General features: G+C 46.2%; 3 protein-coding genes across 3 annotated transcripts in view; 2 read left to right on the top strand and 1 right to left on the bottom strand.

Annotated features, from left to right (window-relative positions):
* The window catches only part of LOC144697102 (uncharacterized), a 377,962-nt gene that overhangs the window by 17,991 nt on the left and 344,754 nt on the right, over window positions 1-15,217 (bottom strand). The window lies entirely within an intron of this gene.
* The window catches only part of LOC144697340 (uncharacterized), a 316,254-nt gene continuing 302,620 nt past the window's right edge, over window positions 1,584-15,217 (top strand). Inside the window, exon 1 of the mRNA XM_078569329.1 lies at window positions 1,584-1,643. The gene's annotated coding sequence lies outside the window, so the exon portion shown is untranslated. The remainder of the gene's footprint in view (window positions 1,644-15,217) is intronic.
* LOC144696923 (uncharacterized) lies at window positions 8,573-12,122 on the top strand. Its single transcript, XM_078568640.1, is given in 1 exon segment — window positions 8,573-12,122. A coding segment is annotated over 1 exon segment (1,698 nt). The 3' UTR covers window positions 10,271-12,122.

The following is a 15,217-nucleotide window of genomic DNA, read 5'->3' as shown; positions in this document are numbered from 1 at the left end:
AAAAAAGTCATCGCTGACAGTCCAACATTAAAAATTCAGAAGAGACAAACATATCTCTTGGTTTGAGTTTGCTGTGTGTAAATCCTCCCCTGTAAAAGGAGTTTCCAAAATCCATCCCTGTCAGTCCAGGATAGAAATTCACAATATTCTCTCCTCCTGCTGACAGGGATCAGGGATGACCGCGCATGTGCCATGCTGCACATTATAGAAATATAAGCTGGTTTAAGGGGGGTGGGGATGGGAAGAATGGGGGGGTGGCGGGCGTTGTTGGGACAAGCAAGCAGTGATAGGAGGAGATAACCAAAAGATGTCACAGACAAAAGCACAAAGAGGTGTTGAAGGTGGTGATATTGTCTAAAAGAATATGCCAATTAAGAGTGGAGAGCAGGACAAGCAAGGTAGCTCTAGTGGGGGTGGGGTGAAATAAACCATGGGAGGAATACATTTAAGAATAATGTAAATAGGAGGGAAACGAAAAATTTATATAAATTATTGGAAAAAACAAAAGGGAGGGGGAAGAAACGGAAAGGGGGTGGGGATGGAGGAGGGAGTTCAAGATCTAAAGTTGTGGAACTCAATATTCAGTCTGGAAGGCTGTAAAGCGCTTAGTCGGAAGATGAGGTGTTGTTCCTCCAGTTTGCGTTGAGCTTCACTGGAACAATGCAGCAAGCCAAGGACAGGCATGTGGGCAAGAGAGCAGGGTGGAGTGTTAAAATGGCAAGCGACAGGGAGGTCTGGGTCATGTTTGCGGACAGACCGAAGGTGTTCTGCAAAGCAGTCACCCAGTCTGCGTTTGGTCTCTCCAATGTAGAGGAGACCGCATTGGGAGCAACAAATGCAGTAGACTAAGTTGGGGGAAATGCAAATGAAATGCTGCTTCACTTGAAAGGAGTGTTTGGGCCCTTGGATGGTGAGGAGAGAGGAAGTGAAGGGGCAGGTGTTGCATATTTTGCGTTTGCATGGGAATGTGCCGTAGGTGGGCGTTGAGGAATAGGGGGTGATGGAGGAGTGGACCAGGGTGTCACGGAGGGAACGATCCCTACGGAATGCCGCCGGGGGGGGTGAAGGGAAGATGTGTTTGGTGGTGGCATCATGCTGGAGTTGGCGGAAATGGCGGAGGATGATCCTTTGAATGCGGAGGCTGGTGGGGTGATAAGTGAGGACAAGGGGGATCCTATCATGTTTCTGGGAGGGAGGAGAAGGCGTGAGGGCGGATGCGCGGGAGATGGGCTGGACACGGTTGAGGGCCCTGTCAACTACCGTGGGTGGAAAACCTCAGTTAAGGAAGAAGGAGGACATGTCAGAGGAACTGTTTTTGAAGGTAGCATAATCAGAACAGATGCGAAAGAGGTGAAAGAACTGAGAGAATGGGATGGAGTCCTTACAGGAAGCGGGGTGTGAGGAGTTGTAGTCAAGGTAGCTGTGGGAGTCGGTAGGCTTGTAATGGATATTGGTGGACAGTCTATCACCAGAAATTGAGACAGAGAGGTCAAGGAAGGGAAGGGAAGTGTCAGAGATGGACCATGTGAAAAGGATGGAGGGGTGGAGCTTCTTTACTCAGTTCTGCTGAAGGGTCATAAGGACTCGAAACGTCAACTCTTTTCTTCTCCGCCGATGCTGCCAGACCTGCTGAGCTTTTCCAGGTAATTCTGTTTTTGTTTTGGATTTCCAGCATCCGCAGTAGTTTTTTGTTTTTATTAGGGCACATCTGTATCATCGCAGATGCTGGGTAAGAGCCACGCCATTGAAACACATCATTGTTGAATAGAAAATTATGATTTGTGATCAGATTACGATGGAGCCATAGTGCCCAGTTATAAAATTATAAAATTAATTAGATACAGTAAACAAAGAGGCCCTCCACCGTAATTGTATCCTGGGTGTCATTAACAACAGAACAAACCACTACAGTTAAGTGTGAACTCACTGGAGTTCAAAGTTTACAGCTGGGGGTAAACAAGTGATTTATTTCCCCATACATGGAACATTTAAATCATGTTTTGCCTGTAAGAGTGCAACGATTGTGGATCAAATCCTTTGAACTTTTAAAGCTGGCATGTGAACAGGTCGGAAAACTGAATAAGTCGCATTGCACATGTGTAGTATCTGAATGGTCTCTGGTGTGACTGTGCTGCTGTGTCAGTAAATGGAATAACTGAATGAATCCATTTCCACGTTTAGCTGGTGAACAATCCATTCATGAGGGTGAATTTACTCATGAATTTCCAGCTCAGAAGAGGATTTCAAACCTTTCTGGTAATGAATTCCAGATTCTCAACACTCTCCCAGTAAAGAAAAAAATATACTGCAGATGCTGTAAATCTGAAATAAAAACAGAAAATTCTGGAATGTTCTGCAAATCTGATAGCATCCAAAGAGGGGAAATACAGTTTGCATTTCAGGTCTTTAACTTTTCATCAGAACTGCACTGCGTCAATGTACAGAGCTCAAATGTTAATTATGTTTCTCAATCCTTAGATGCTTCCAGACATGGTTATTGACCCCTCTATTAATGGAAAAAGTGCCTTCCTATCCTCCCTATCTATGCCCCTCATAATCTTATACACCTCGATCAGGTCCACTCTCCACCTTCGTTGCGCCAAGTAAAACATCCCCAGTCTTTCCCCATAGCTCAGCCCCTCCAGCCCAGGCAACACCCTGGTAAATCTCCTCTGGTGACCAGAACTGCATGCAGTACTCCAGTTGTGGCCTAACCAGCGTTTTATACAGTTCCTGCATAACCTCCCTGCTCTTGTATTATGTGCCTCAGCTAATAAAAGCAAGTATCCCATGTGCCTTCTTAAACACCTTATCTCCCTGCTCTGCTACCTTTAGAAATCTGTGGATATGCACACCAAGGTCCCTCTAATCTTCAGCATTTTCCAGGGGCCTACCATTCATAGTGTAATCCCTTGCCTTGTTAGCCCTTCTCATGTGCATTACCTAACACTTTTCAACCCATTTGCCACTGCTCTGCCCACCTGACCAGCCTATTAATGTCCTCCTGCAGTTTACAGCTATCCTCACTATTTACCACCCTACCAATTTTCATGTCATCCACAAACTTTTTGATCATACTCCCTACATTTAAGACCAAATCATTTATATACACCACAAACAGCAAGGGCCCCAGCACCGAGCCCTGCGGAACTCCACTGGAACCAGACTTCCAGTCACAGAATCCCTCTACCATCGCCCTCTGCTTCCTGCCTCTTAGCCAATTTTGGATCCAACTTGCCACTTTGCCTTGGACCCCATGGGCTTTTACTTTCTTGACCAGTCTGCCATGAGGGACCTTATATAAAGCCTTGCTAAAATCCATGTAGACCACATCAAATGCATTACCCTCATCAACACTCCTGGTTACCTCCTCAAAAAATGCGATCAAATTTGTCAAACACGACCTTCCCTTAACAAATCCATGCTGACTATCCCTGATTAATCCGTATCTCAAGTGCAGATATATTCTATCCCTCAGAATTCTTTCCAGTAACTTCCTCACCACTGAGGTTACACTGGCTTACCTGTAAGTTCCTGGCCTATCCCTCCCTCCCTTTTTTAATAATGGGACAACATTAGCAGTCCTCTGGCACCTCACCTGTGGCCAGAGCGAATTTGAAAATTACTGCCAGCGCCCCTGATATCTCTGCCCTTGCCTCCCTCAACTGCCTGGGATACATCTCATCCGGGCCTGTGGATTTATCCATTTTAAGGCCGTGAAGCCCACTAGTACCGCTTCTCTCTCTATGTTAATTTCCTCTAATATTTCACAGTCCTCCATCTTGATGTCTATACCTGCGTCGTCCTTTTCCATTGTGAAGGCCAATGCAAAGTATTCATTGAGGACTGTACCCATGTCTTCCAGGTTCACACACAGATTACCTCTATGGTCCCTAATTGGCCCTTCTCTTTCCCGAGTTATTCTCTTGCTCTTCATACATTTAAAAACCCCTTTTGCTTTCCTTTATTCTACCCACCAATGCTTTCTCATGCACTCTCCTAGCTTTCCTAATTTTTTTTTTTAAGTTCCCCTCTGCACTTTTTCTACTCCTCTAGGGACTTTGCCATGTGAGCCCTCAGTATCTGCCATTAACTTCTCTTTTTACCTTAATCCAAACCTTTGTGTCCCTTGTCATCCAAAGTTCTCCAGACTTGGTTTCCCCCCTGCCACCACCCCGCCCCCCACCCTTTGACTTTACGGGAACATGTTTGCCCTGTACTCTTGCTATTTCCTCCTTGAATGCCTCCCATTGCTCTGACAAGGTTTTATCTGCAAGTAGCTGCTCCCAGTCCACTTGGGCCAAATCGTATCTCATCATAGTAAAATTAGCTTTCCCCAGTTTAGAACTTTTATTTCTGGCCCAACCTTATCCTTTCCCATAACTATCCTAAATCTAACTGAGTTACGGTCACTATCTCCAAAATGCTCCCCTACTGATACGCCTTCCACCTGCCTAGGCTCATTTCCTAATATTAGGTACAGAACTGCCCCCTCCCTTGTCGGGTTTCTACGCACTGGATAAAAAAGTTCTTCAGGATGCAATTTAAGAATTTTGCCCCCATTCCTACCTTGCACACTAAAACTATTCCAGTTAATATTTGGGTAGTTAAAATCCCCCACTATTATTGCCTTATTATTCTTACACTGCTCTGAAATTTGATTACATATTTGATCTTCTATCTCTCCCTGACTGTTTGGGGGCCTATAGTACACACCCAACAGCATATTTTCCCCTTTTGTGTTTTTTACTTCTACCCATATAGACCCATTTGATGATCCTTCCAAGATATCATCCCTCCTCATTACTATAATTGATTCCTTGATCAATATTGCGACCCCCCTCCTCTCTATCTCGTCTGAATAGCCTATAACGAGGAATGTTGAGCTGCCAATCCTGCTCCTCTTTTAGCCAGGTCTTGGTCATAGCTATGATATCACACTCTCATGTGCCTATCTGTGCCCTCAGCACATCTGTCTAATTCCTCAGGCTCCTTTCATTAAAATATATTCCATTTACCTTTGCTAAACTCACTTCTTTCTTACCTAGTCTCTGTTTCCTCTGCCTTCCAGACTCACTTACTAGTGTTTTAACCTCCAATTCCATCTCAGCTTCTCTCCCTCAGAACTACTTTTCAGGATCCTATCCCCCTGCCAATTTAGTTTTAATCTGTCCCAAAATTATTAGCAAACCTCCCTGCGAGGAAGTTGGTCCCATTCCTGTTCAGATGTAACCCATACAACTTGTACAGGTCCAACCTCCTCCAGAAATGGTCCTAATGCCCCAGGAATCTAAAGCCATCCCTCCTGCACCATCTCTGCAGCCACATATTCATCTGCTTTATCCTCCTGTTCCTATACTCACGACTGTGTGGCACCGGGAGTAATCCAGTGATTACTACCTTTGAAGTCCTTTTCAATTTCCTACCTAGCTCCCGAATGTCTGCTTGCAGGATCTCATTTCTACTTCTTCCTATGTCATTGGTCCAAACATGGACCACGACCTCTGGCTGTTCACCCTCCCCCTTCAGAATGCCCTGCAACCGTTCTGTGACATTGTTGGCCCAGGCACGCGGGAGGCAACACACATCCGGAATCACATCTATGGCCACAGAAGCGCCTGTCTACTCCCCTCAGTAACGAATCCCCTACCACTGTCACCCTTCCACACTTCTTCCTCTACCCCCACCCACCGAGCAGCTGGACCACCCACTGTGCCATGGTGTTAACTCTGGTTGGCCTCCACAGAGGAACCGTCACTCTCACCATTTTCCAAGGCCAATAAACGGTTTGCGAGTGATATGCACTTGGGGGATTCCTTCACTACCTCCCCAGTCCCCTTCTTCTGTCTGGTGGTTACCCATTCCCTCTCTGCTTGCACTTCCTTAAGCTGCAGGGTGACCACGTCCTGAAACGTGCTATCCATGAACCTCTCAGCCTCGTGAATGTACCGTAGTGCCCCCAGCTGCTGCTCAAGCTCCAAAACCTGGCGCTCGAGTTGCTCCAGTCGGAGGCATCTCCTGTACACATGGTCATCCAGACTGCCAGAAGCATCTTGGATTTCCCACATAGCACAGCATGTGCAAATCACAGGACTGAGTTCCCCAGTCATACCTTAACTAAACAGAATATGGACGTTTGCTTTTATTTTACCCTTACTCCTCCATAAGTGTAGACTAGATGCTAAATCCTCTAATTAGACTAGATCCTCTTGGTGCTGCTGACTACCTGACCCAAGGCCCTCCTCTCACACTCTCCTCTGGGTGCTGCTGACCGCCTGTCCCAGGGTCCTCTTGTCGCACTTACCTCTCACTTTAATCACCCCGGCTTCCATCAACAATGTTCTTTCCTCCTCTTCCCCTCTCTTTTCCCTGACTCTGTACTTGTTTGTGAACTATTACACCTCTTAATTCTTCAAGTTTTGATAAAGGTTCACCTACCTTAAACATTGATGTTGTTGCCCTCTCCATAGAAGTTGTTTGACCTGCTGAGTGTTTCCAACAATATCTGATTTGAGTTCAGATTTGCAGCATCTGCAGTATTTTGTTTTTGGGTCACTGTGGATCAGTTTTCTCTCACTTAATGTGACCTGTTTAAAGAAGTTAAAGAAGGAGCTATTAAAGAATGAGGCAACAGTTACTGTCAGCCTGTTTGAAAACAAATGGAACAAAATGCTAATTGCTCATTTTTAACATTCTTTGATGGGATGTGGGGTCACTGTCAAGACCAGCAGTTATGACCAAAACCTAATTTCCATTGAAATTAGTGGCTTGATCGGCAATTTTAGAAGGCAGTTAAAAGTCAACCACATCCTGTGGGCCGGGAGTCACATGTAGGTCAGAGCAGATAAGGACAAAAGATTTCCTCCCCTAGAGAACCAGATGGGTTATACAAGACAAGTTTCTAGGTTTGGCCTAATGTACAATGCACGTTGACACTTGAAAAAAGAGCCTATGTACAAATAGATACTTACATTAATCAACCAAACCTCTTAACCCTGAAGTCTGCTTAAATAATTCGCCTCTTTAACAAAGACAGGACATTACAGCTCACACACTCTGTCTCCAGATTTCTAGCTAATGAGCTCCCCTGCTATTTTATAGATCTCCCTCTCTCTCTCTCTTCTATTCTGACCATATTAAACAAACACAAGCCACCCTTTAAACTGCTATTTCTTGAGTTGTTCTGGAAATTTCTAAAGTCCAGAATTTTTATAACCTTACTCTTATAATTAAGAGTAAGGTTATTACCTTAAAATTACCTCTAAAATATTAATACGAACCATGAACAAGATGGTTGTGAAGATATTTCTATGTTTTCATTGTTTCAATGCTTCAAAATGCTAATTGTTTTCTTGTGTGACTGTGTGTTCAATGAAATGTTTGTACAAGGTAACGGTGGAGAAGGATTGAGAGTTTTCAGTGTATTAAATTCAAATTCCATCTGCCATGGCAGGATTTGAACCCGGCTCACGAGAGCATTTCCCTGGGTCTCTGGACAGCTACAATACCATTGACACCCAGTTTGCATCTAACTGTTAATTACACCCAGGATGGAACTATGTTGGAGGACCCGTGAACTTTGGTTGCTGTATCAATTGATGTAATAATACTATATCTTGGCTCGATGACTCCAATCGATCACAAAACATAATCCTCTATTCAATTATATCGTCTTTTAATGGCTGGGTTCTTACCCAGCATTCGCAGCGGGACAGAATGTGCCCTATCCTCGCTGCAGAAGCGTCTTGCGCAGGCGCGTTACCGGGTGTGACTCGAGCATGCGCTTTGCGGGCGCTGAGTAGAGCATGCGCAGTAGAGGCTGCACCCGGAGCTGGTCGAAGTCGTTCAGAAATGTCGGGTCCTGGCGAGTGAATGAAGCCGGTAGATGAGGAGGATGTAAGGCGGCAGAGTAAGTCGGGAGGCTTTATGAGGATCCACTGGCGGCTTCAACGCCCGAATAAGGAACAGGTGCTCCCGCAGTCGCAGCGAACGGGGCAGCAGCTGCGGGCCGCGTTTCTGAGTCACACGTGGAGTTAACGGCCGCCATCTTGACCGGGGCAAAGTGCAGCAGGGCGCATGCGCGGTCAGCCCTGTCTCTGTCAGCAGGAGGAGAGCATATTGTGAATTTCTATCCTGGACTGACAGGGATGGATTTTGGAAACTCTTCTGATCGGGGGTGAGAAGGGGAGGATTTACACACAGCAAACTCAAACCTAGAGAAATGTTTGTCTCTTCTGACATAGGTTTTTAAAATTCTGATTAGGTTGGACAGAATGATGTGGGCAGAATGTTTACACTTGTTGATAGTATTAAATCCAAGAGGACAACAGGACATTTCTGTTGCTAGAATATGGAACTCGCTCCTACGGGAAGTGGTTGAGAAAAAGAAGAGGAGGATTTGCAGTCAGAAAAAATAAACCAAATTTCACGTCAAAATCTGACAGCCACTCAATTCATCGGGATCTGAAGATTTGTACGTCCGAAGGGATTTAATCGACTGTCTCAGTTGGAAACTGTTGAAAGGCCATTCACTTGTTCCTCCTGTTGGAAGGGATTGATAAAGCTGGTAAACATGCTGACACGACAGCGAGCTCACAATAGTGAGAGGCCATTCACCTGCTCCATGTGTGGGAAGAAATTCATGTGTTCATCCAACCTGCTGGCACACCAGCTCAATCACATTGATGAAGAGCCTCTTCAATGCTCTGACCCTGGGAAAAGCTTTAAAACCTCTAAGGAACTGGTCCAACGCCAGCGAGTTCCCACTGACGAGAGGCCGTTCAGCTGCTTCCACTGTGGGCAGAGGTTCAGGCTGTCCTCCCGCCTCACGGAGCACCAGCTCCTTCACACGCATGAGAGGCCGTTCAGCTGCTCCCACTGTGGGGAGTCGTTCAGTGAGTCAGTGCAACCCAATGAGCACCAGTGAGTTCAAACCAAAGACAGGCCGTTCAGCTGCTGCCAGTGGGGGAAGAGATTCGCTCAGTCCTCCCACTACACTGAGCACCAGCTTGTTCACTCCGATAAGAAGCCTTTTAAATGCTCTGATTGCAAGAAGACCTTTAAAAGACACAGTGAACTGCTGAGACACCAGCGCACTCACACCAGCGAGAGGCCATTCACTTGCTCCGTGTGTGGGAAGAGCTTCACCCATTCAGTCCACCTTCTGAAGCACGAGGGTGTTCATACTGGGGAGAGACCCTTCACCTGCTCCGAGTGTGGGAAGACATTTACTCGATCATTCCACCTTCTGACACACCAGCGAATTCACACAGGGGAGAGACCGTTCACCTGCTCTGAGTGCGGGCAGGGATTCACACGGTCATCCCACCTGGTGAGACACCAGCGAGGTCACACTGGGGAGAGGCCGTTCACCTACTCCATATATCACAAGAGAGTTTCTGAATCCACCCAATACACTGAACACCAACGTGTTCACTCTGATAAGAGAACTTTTAAATGGTTTGAATGTGAGAAGACCTTTACAAGAAGCAATGACCTGCTGAGACACCAGCATATTCACACTGGGGAGAGGCCATTCCTCTGCTCCGACTGTGGGAAGACATTTGCGCATTCATCTGATCTGGCGAAACACCAGTGTACTCACTCTGGGGAGAGGTCACTCCTCTGCGCCGAGTGTGGGAAGAGATTCACTCGGTCATCTGATCTAGTGAGACACCAATGCACTCACACTGGTGAGAGGCCATTCACCTGCTCTGAGTGTGGGAAGGGATTCACTCTGTTAGCCAACCTGCTGAGACACCGACGAGTTCACAGTGGGGAGAGGACGTTCCTCTGCTCCGAGTGTGGGAAGAGATTCACTCAGTCATCCCACCTGCTGAGACACCAGTGCATTCATACTGAAGAGAGATCTTTTAAATGCTCTGACTGCGGGAAGTGCTATAAAACTTCTGGAGAACTGATGCACCATCAACGCGATCACACTGAGAAAAGACCGTTCAGATGCTCTCACTGCAGGACTGGGTTCAGGAAATCATCTCAACTCACTTTACACCAGCGAATTCACACTGGGGAGAGGCCATTCACCTGCTCCGATTGTGGGAAGGGATTTGCTCACTCAGGCACCCTGCAGACACACCAGCGAATTCACACTGGGGAGAAGCCGTTCACCTGCTCCGAGTGTGGGAAGGGATTTACTTGTTCACACCACCTGCTGAGACACCAGCAAGTTCACAGGTCACCGGCAAAGTTGGATTTTCTTGTTTTTGCTGTTGAGAATTACGTCCGGGACTGCACCTTTTCTTCTTTCTGACTCTAAATTATTACAGTTCTCATACCTTCAGTTACTCTCATGGAAAAGTCCCAGCTCCCCATACCTTCCAGAGTGTCTTTCTTAGCCTTGGGATCCAGGGAAGGCATCTGTAAGGCACTCAGGATCACTAAATACAAAACTCTGCCTGTTAATGACTTTCAGCACCTGAACTTGATGTGTGTCCCACAGCATCTCTCTCACCTTCGATGTGTGAATGGAACATCACGTCTGCAAACCTGGCTTAAATTGAAATCTACTCAGTAAATGTATTTAATGAAACACTGCAGCTGATGAGACAATGTTAAGGTGCCAGTGTGCAGCTGTATTGCTGGGTCAGCCGTGGCTCAGTGGGTAACACTCTCACCTCAACTAGGGTTGTGGGGTCAAGTTCCACTTCAGTCACTCAGCACAAAAACTGAGGTTGACTCTCCAGTGCAGTACTGAGGGAGTGCCTCACTGTCAGAGATGCTGTCTTTCGACTGAGAATATTACACCAAGGCCCCACCTGGCTGCTTGGGTGGATGTAAAAGATACACTGGCCTCTATTTTGAAGAAGATCAGGGAAGTTATTCCTTATGTCCCAGCCAATATTCATCTCTCAGCCAATGTGACAAACACAGATGATTTGGTCATTATCATGTTGGTGTGTGGGAGCTTGCTGTGTGCAAATTGATTGTGATGTGTTTTCTAAATTACAACAGTGACTGTGCTTCAAAAGGACTTCCCTGATGTAAAGTACTTTGGGACACGCTGAGATGGTGAAAGGTGCTATATAAATGCAAGTCTTTCTTTTCTCTGTGTTTTGCCTGTAATGGAAAATGCTTGAACCTTTGTCCCAGTGGAACCTTTGCTGTTATGAAATGTGGGCGTATATTAATGAGCCTCACATCCTTGCTCATGTCTGCTGCAATTGTGTAGAAAGGGGATGTGTAAAGAGCTGGTCTTTGTCTGGAGATGTGAACCAAGGAAACGGTATCTGTGTGTGATAGTGACACAGCCTTGTACTCACACTCAGAACAATGCACAGATATCCTTGTGGTTACGGTTTGAGCAGAGTCATCATGAATATAGTGAACAAGTTAAATATAAATATCTCCAGTGTAGCTGCAGCTTGTTAGATCAGAGGTGGGGAGAAGGGGCAAATGAAGTTGAACACAGATAAATGTGAGGTAGCAGATTTTGGTCAGAAGAATAAGGAGGTCATTTATTACTTGGAAGGTGTGAGTCTGGGTGGGTTAGAGGAACAAAGAGATCTCCGAGTATAAATACAGCAATCAGAGCAAGGTCATAAAAAGGGCAAATCGAGCACTAGGTTTTATTTCACGAGGAATGGAATTGGAAAGTGGGGAAGTTCTGCGAAAGCTGTCTAGAACTTTGGTTAGACCACACTGAGAATAATGAGTACAGCTCTGGTCACCATTTTGTAAAAAAGATAGAGAGACTCTGGATAGGGAGCAGAGAAGATTTACGAGGATGATAACTGAAATACATATGAGAAAAGGATTGACAAATCGGGTCTCTTCACTCCTGGAAAAAAGGTTGAAGGATGTCCTAATAGAGATCTTTAAAATTGTGAAAGATTTCGATAGAGAGGTCAAATCTGACACCAAGATTGTGAAGAGCGTGGTTCAGCCTCAGACAGTTCCCAGGGAGAGGGATGGACTCGGTAGTTAGGGAACGGAATTTGTAGTGGTGACTGAAGGCAATGACTTTGGTCTTCCCAATTTTTAATTGGAAGAAATTTCTGCTCATCCAGTACTGGATGTCGGATAAGCAGTTTGATAATTTAGTAACAGTGGAGGAATGGAGAGGGATGTTGGTGAGGTAGAGCTGGGCGTTGTCAGTGTACATGTGAAAACTAATGCGGTGCTTTTGGATGATGTCACCTAGTGGCAGCATGTAGGTGAGAAATAGGAGGGACCAAGGATCCTTGGGGGACACCAAGTTCAAGGACTTTGGAGAGGAAAGGGAGGTTGGAGATGGGGCAGTAGTTTGAGAGGACATTGGGGTCATTTTTTTTTCAGGATGCATGATGATGGTGAACTTAAAGGTGGAAGGGACAGTACCAAAAAAGAGAGAGAACTGTTAACAGTATCAACTAACATGGGGAAGTTAAATGGTCAGCAGTTTAATGAGAACAGGGTCAGGGAGCAGAAGGCAAGTCTCAAGGACAAAATGAGCTCTGACAGGGTCATAACAAGAGATAGGAGTTCAGGTCTCCGACAAGAAGGAACTTTAGAGGCAGGTTGTCTCGGTGGGCTAGTGGAAGGGAGGAAGCAGCAGAGGCAGCTGATTGGATTGTCTCAGTCTTAGTGACAATGAAGCGCCATGAACTCCTCACACTTGTTATTGAAGGTGAGGATGGAGGAGACGGGAGAGGGAGAGCCCTTCAAAATGAATTAACCTGCGTTAGAGATATTAAAAAGACCTGACAGTTGTGTGTTGAGCACAAAGCTGATTTATTAGACTTTTATCCAGAATATTAGCCCCTATAACACAGCTGGAGTTTATTAACATCAGCAGAATCTTACCCCAGTGAACATGATTCAGTCCTGAATGTGATTAACACCAAACTCCAATCACTGTAGTTACTTGTGATCTTGCTGGTGTCTCAGCAGGTTGCCTGAGTGAGTGAATCCCTTCCCACACTCGGAGCAGGTAAATGGTCTCTCTCCGGTGTGAATTCGCTGGTGTACAGTGAGTTGAGTTGATCGCCTGAACCCAGTCCCGCAGTGAGAGCACCTGAACGGTCTCTCGTCAGTGTGAACACGTTGATGGGACACCAGCTCCCCAGAACTTTTAAATGACTTCCTGCAGTCTGGGCATCTAAAAGGTCTCTTGTCCATGTGAACACGTTGATGGGAAATCAGTTCCCCAGAACTTTTAAAACACTTCCCACAGTCTGGGCATTTAAAAGGTCTCTCGTCTGTGTGAACTCGCTGGTGCCTCAGTAGATTGGATGATTGAGTGAATCCTTTCCCACACTCAGAACAGATGAATGGTCTCTCCCCTGTGTGAACTCGCTGATGTTTCAGCAGTTCAGATAACTGAGTGAATCCACTCCCACACTCGGAGCAGATAAATGGCCTTTCCCCAGTGTGAATTCGCTGGTGTGCCATCAGGTGCGATAACTGAGTGAATCCCTTCCCACACTCGGAGCAGGTGAATGGTCTCTCTCCAGTGTGAACTCGCTGGTGTACAGTGAGTTGAGATGATTGCCTGAATCCAGACCCGCAGTGAGAGCACCTGAATGGTCTCTCGTCAGTGTGAACACGTTGATGGGACATCAGGTCCCCAGAACTTTTAAAGCACTTCCCACAGTCTGAGCATTTAAAAGGTCTCTCCCCAGTGTGAACACGTTGATGGTACACTAATTCCCCAGAACTTTTAAAGCATTTCCCACAAGCCAGGCATTTAAAAGGTCTCTCATCAGTGTGAACTCGCTGATGTGTCAGCAGATGGAATGACTGAGCGAATCCCTTCCCACACTCTGAGCAGGTGAATGGCCTCTCCCCAGTGTGAGCACGTTGGTGCCCTAACAGATGTGATAACTGAGTGAATCCTTTCCCACATTCGGAGCAGGTGAACGGTCTCTCCCCATTGTGATCTCGCTGGTGTTTCAGCAGGCTGGATGACTGAGTGAATCCCTTCCCACATTCAGGGCAGGTGAATGGCTTCTCCCCAGTGTGACTGCGCCGATGAGTTTCCAGGTCAGACGGGTAACTGAACGCCTTCCCACAGTCGCCACATTTCCATGGTTTCTCCCTGTTGTGACTGTGCTTGTGCCTCGACAGGCCAGATGATCGGCTGAAGCCTTGTCCACACACACAACACCTATATGGTTTCTCTTCACTGTGAACAGTGCTTTTTCCTTCCATGTTTAACTTCGAATGATATTCAGGTTGTGATAAATTGGGTGACTGTCAGATTCTGATGTGATGTTGGGTTTGAGTTTCCCAATTGCATATCCTCCCGCTCTAATACCCTGTGAAATTGATATAAAACAGAAAAACAGGGGGTGAGAGAGAACCCACAAAAGGCAGGTTGTGAAATTGAGATGAATGAATCTGGTAATTTGTGGGGCTGGCACTAGGAAAAAGTCACTATTAAAGCTGCTGGATTGTCATAAAAACCCAACTGGTTCACTGATGTCCTTCAGGGAAGGGAACCTGCCTCCTAGTCTGGGCCTATACAAGACTCAGAACACTGTGGGAAAAGAGAAAGAGAGACAAGGGGGTGGGAGAGGCAAGGGATGAGGGGGAGGGATTTATTTATCTACAACTCAACCAGAAATTTGACAGGACCTCCAAAACTCTCATCCTCCTCCATCTAGAATGGCCAGGGTAACAGGTGTATGTGAACATCACCTCCAAGTCGCACACCATACTGACTTGTCTGGCATCCAGTACTGGATGAGCAGAAATTTCCTCCATTTAAATACTGGGAGGCTGAAGCCATTCCCTTCAATCCCTGCTGCAAACTTCACTCCCTCGCCACTGACTCTATCCCTCTCCCTGGCAACAGTCTGAGGCTGACCCAGACTGTTCACAACCATGGCAAAATATTTCACCCCAAATTGAGCTTCCAACCACGTATCAGCATCATCACCAACACTGAGATAAAAACAAAAAACTACTGTGGATGCTGGAAATCCAAAACAAAAACAGAATTACCTGGAAAAACTCAGCAGGTCTGGCAGCATCGGCGGAGAAGAAAAGAGTTGATGTTTCGAGTCCTCATGACCCTTCGGCAGAACTGAGTAAAGTTAGGAGAGGGGTGAAATATAAGCTGGTTTAAGGTTGTGGGGGGGTGGGGAGAGAAGTTGGGCAGGGGGGGGGGGGGGCTGGTATAAGGGACAAGCAAGCAGTGATAGGAGCAGATAATCAAAACCCCTTTGTTCCTTTATCTGTGACATCTTTTGATCACAGGACACAGATTCAAGATTTT

Source organism: Cetorhinus maximus, chromosome 23 (genome assembly GCF_964194155.1).
Source record: "Cetorhinus maximus chromosome 23, sCetMax3.hap1.1, whole genome shotgun sequence".
Lineage (NCBI taxonomy): Eukaryota > Metazoa > Chordata > Chondrichthyes > Lamniformes > Cetorhinidae > Cetorhinus > Cetorhinus maximus.
This window is presented reverse-complemented; position numbering and strand designations above follow the sequence as displayed.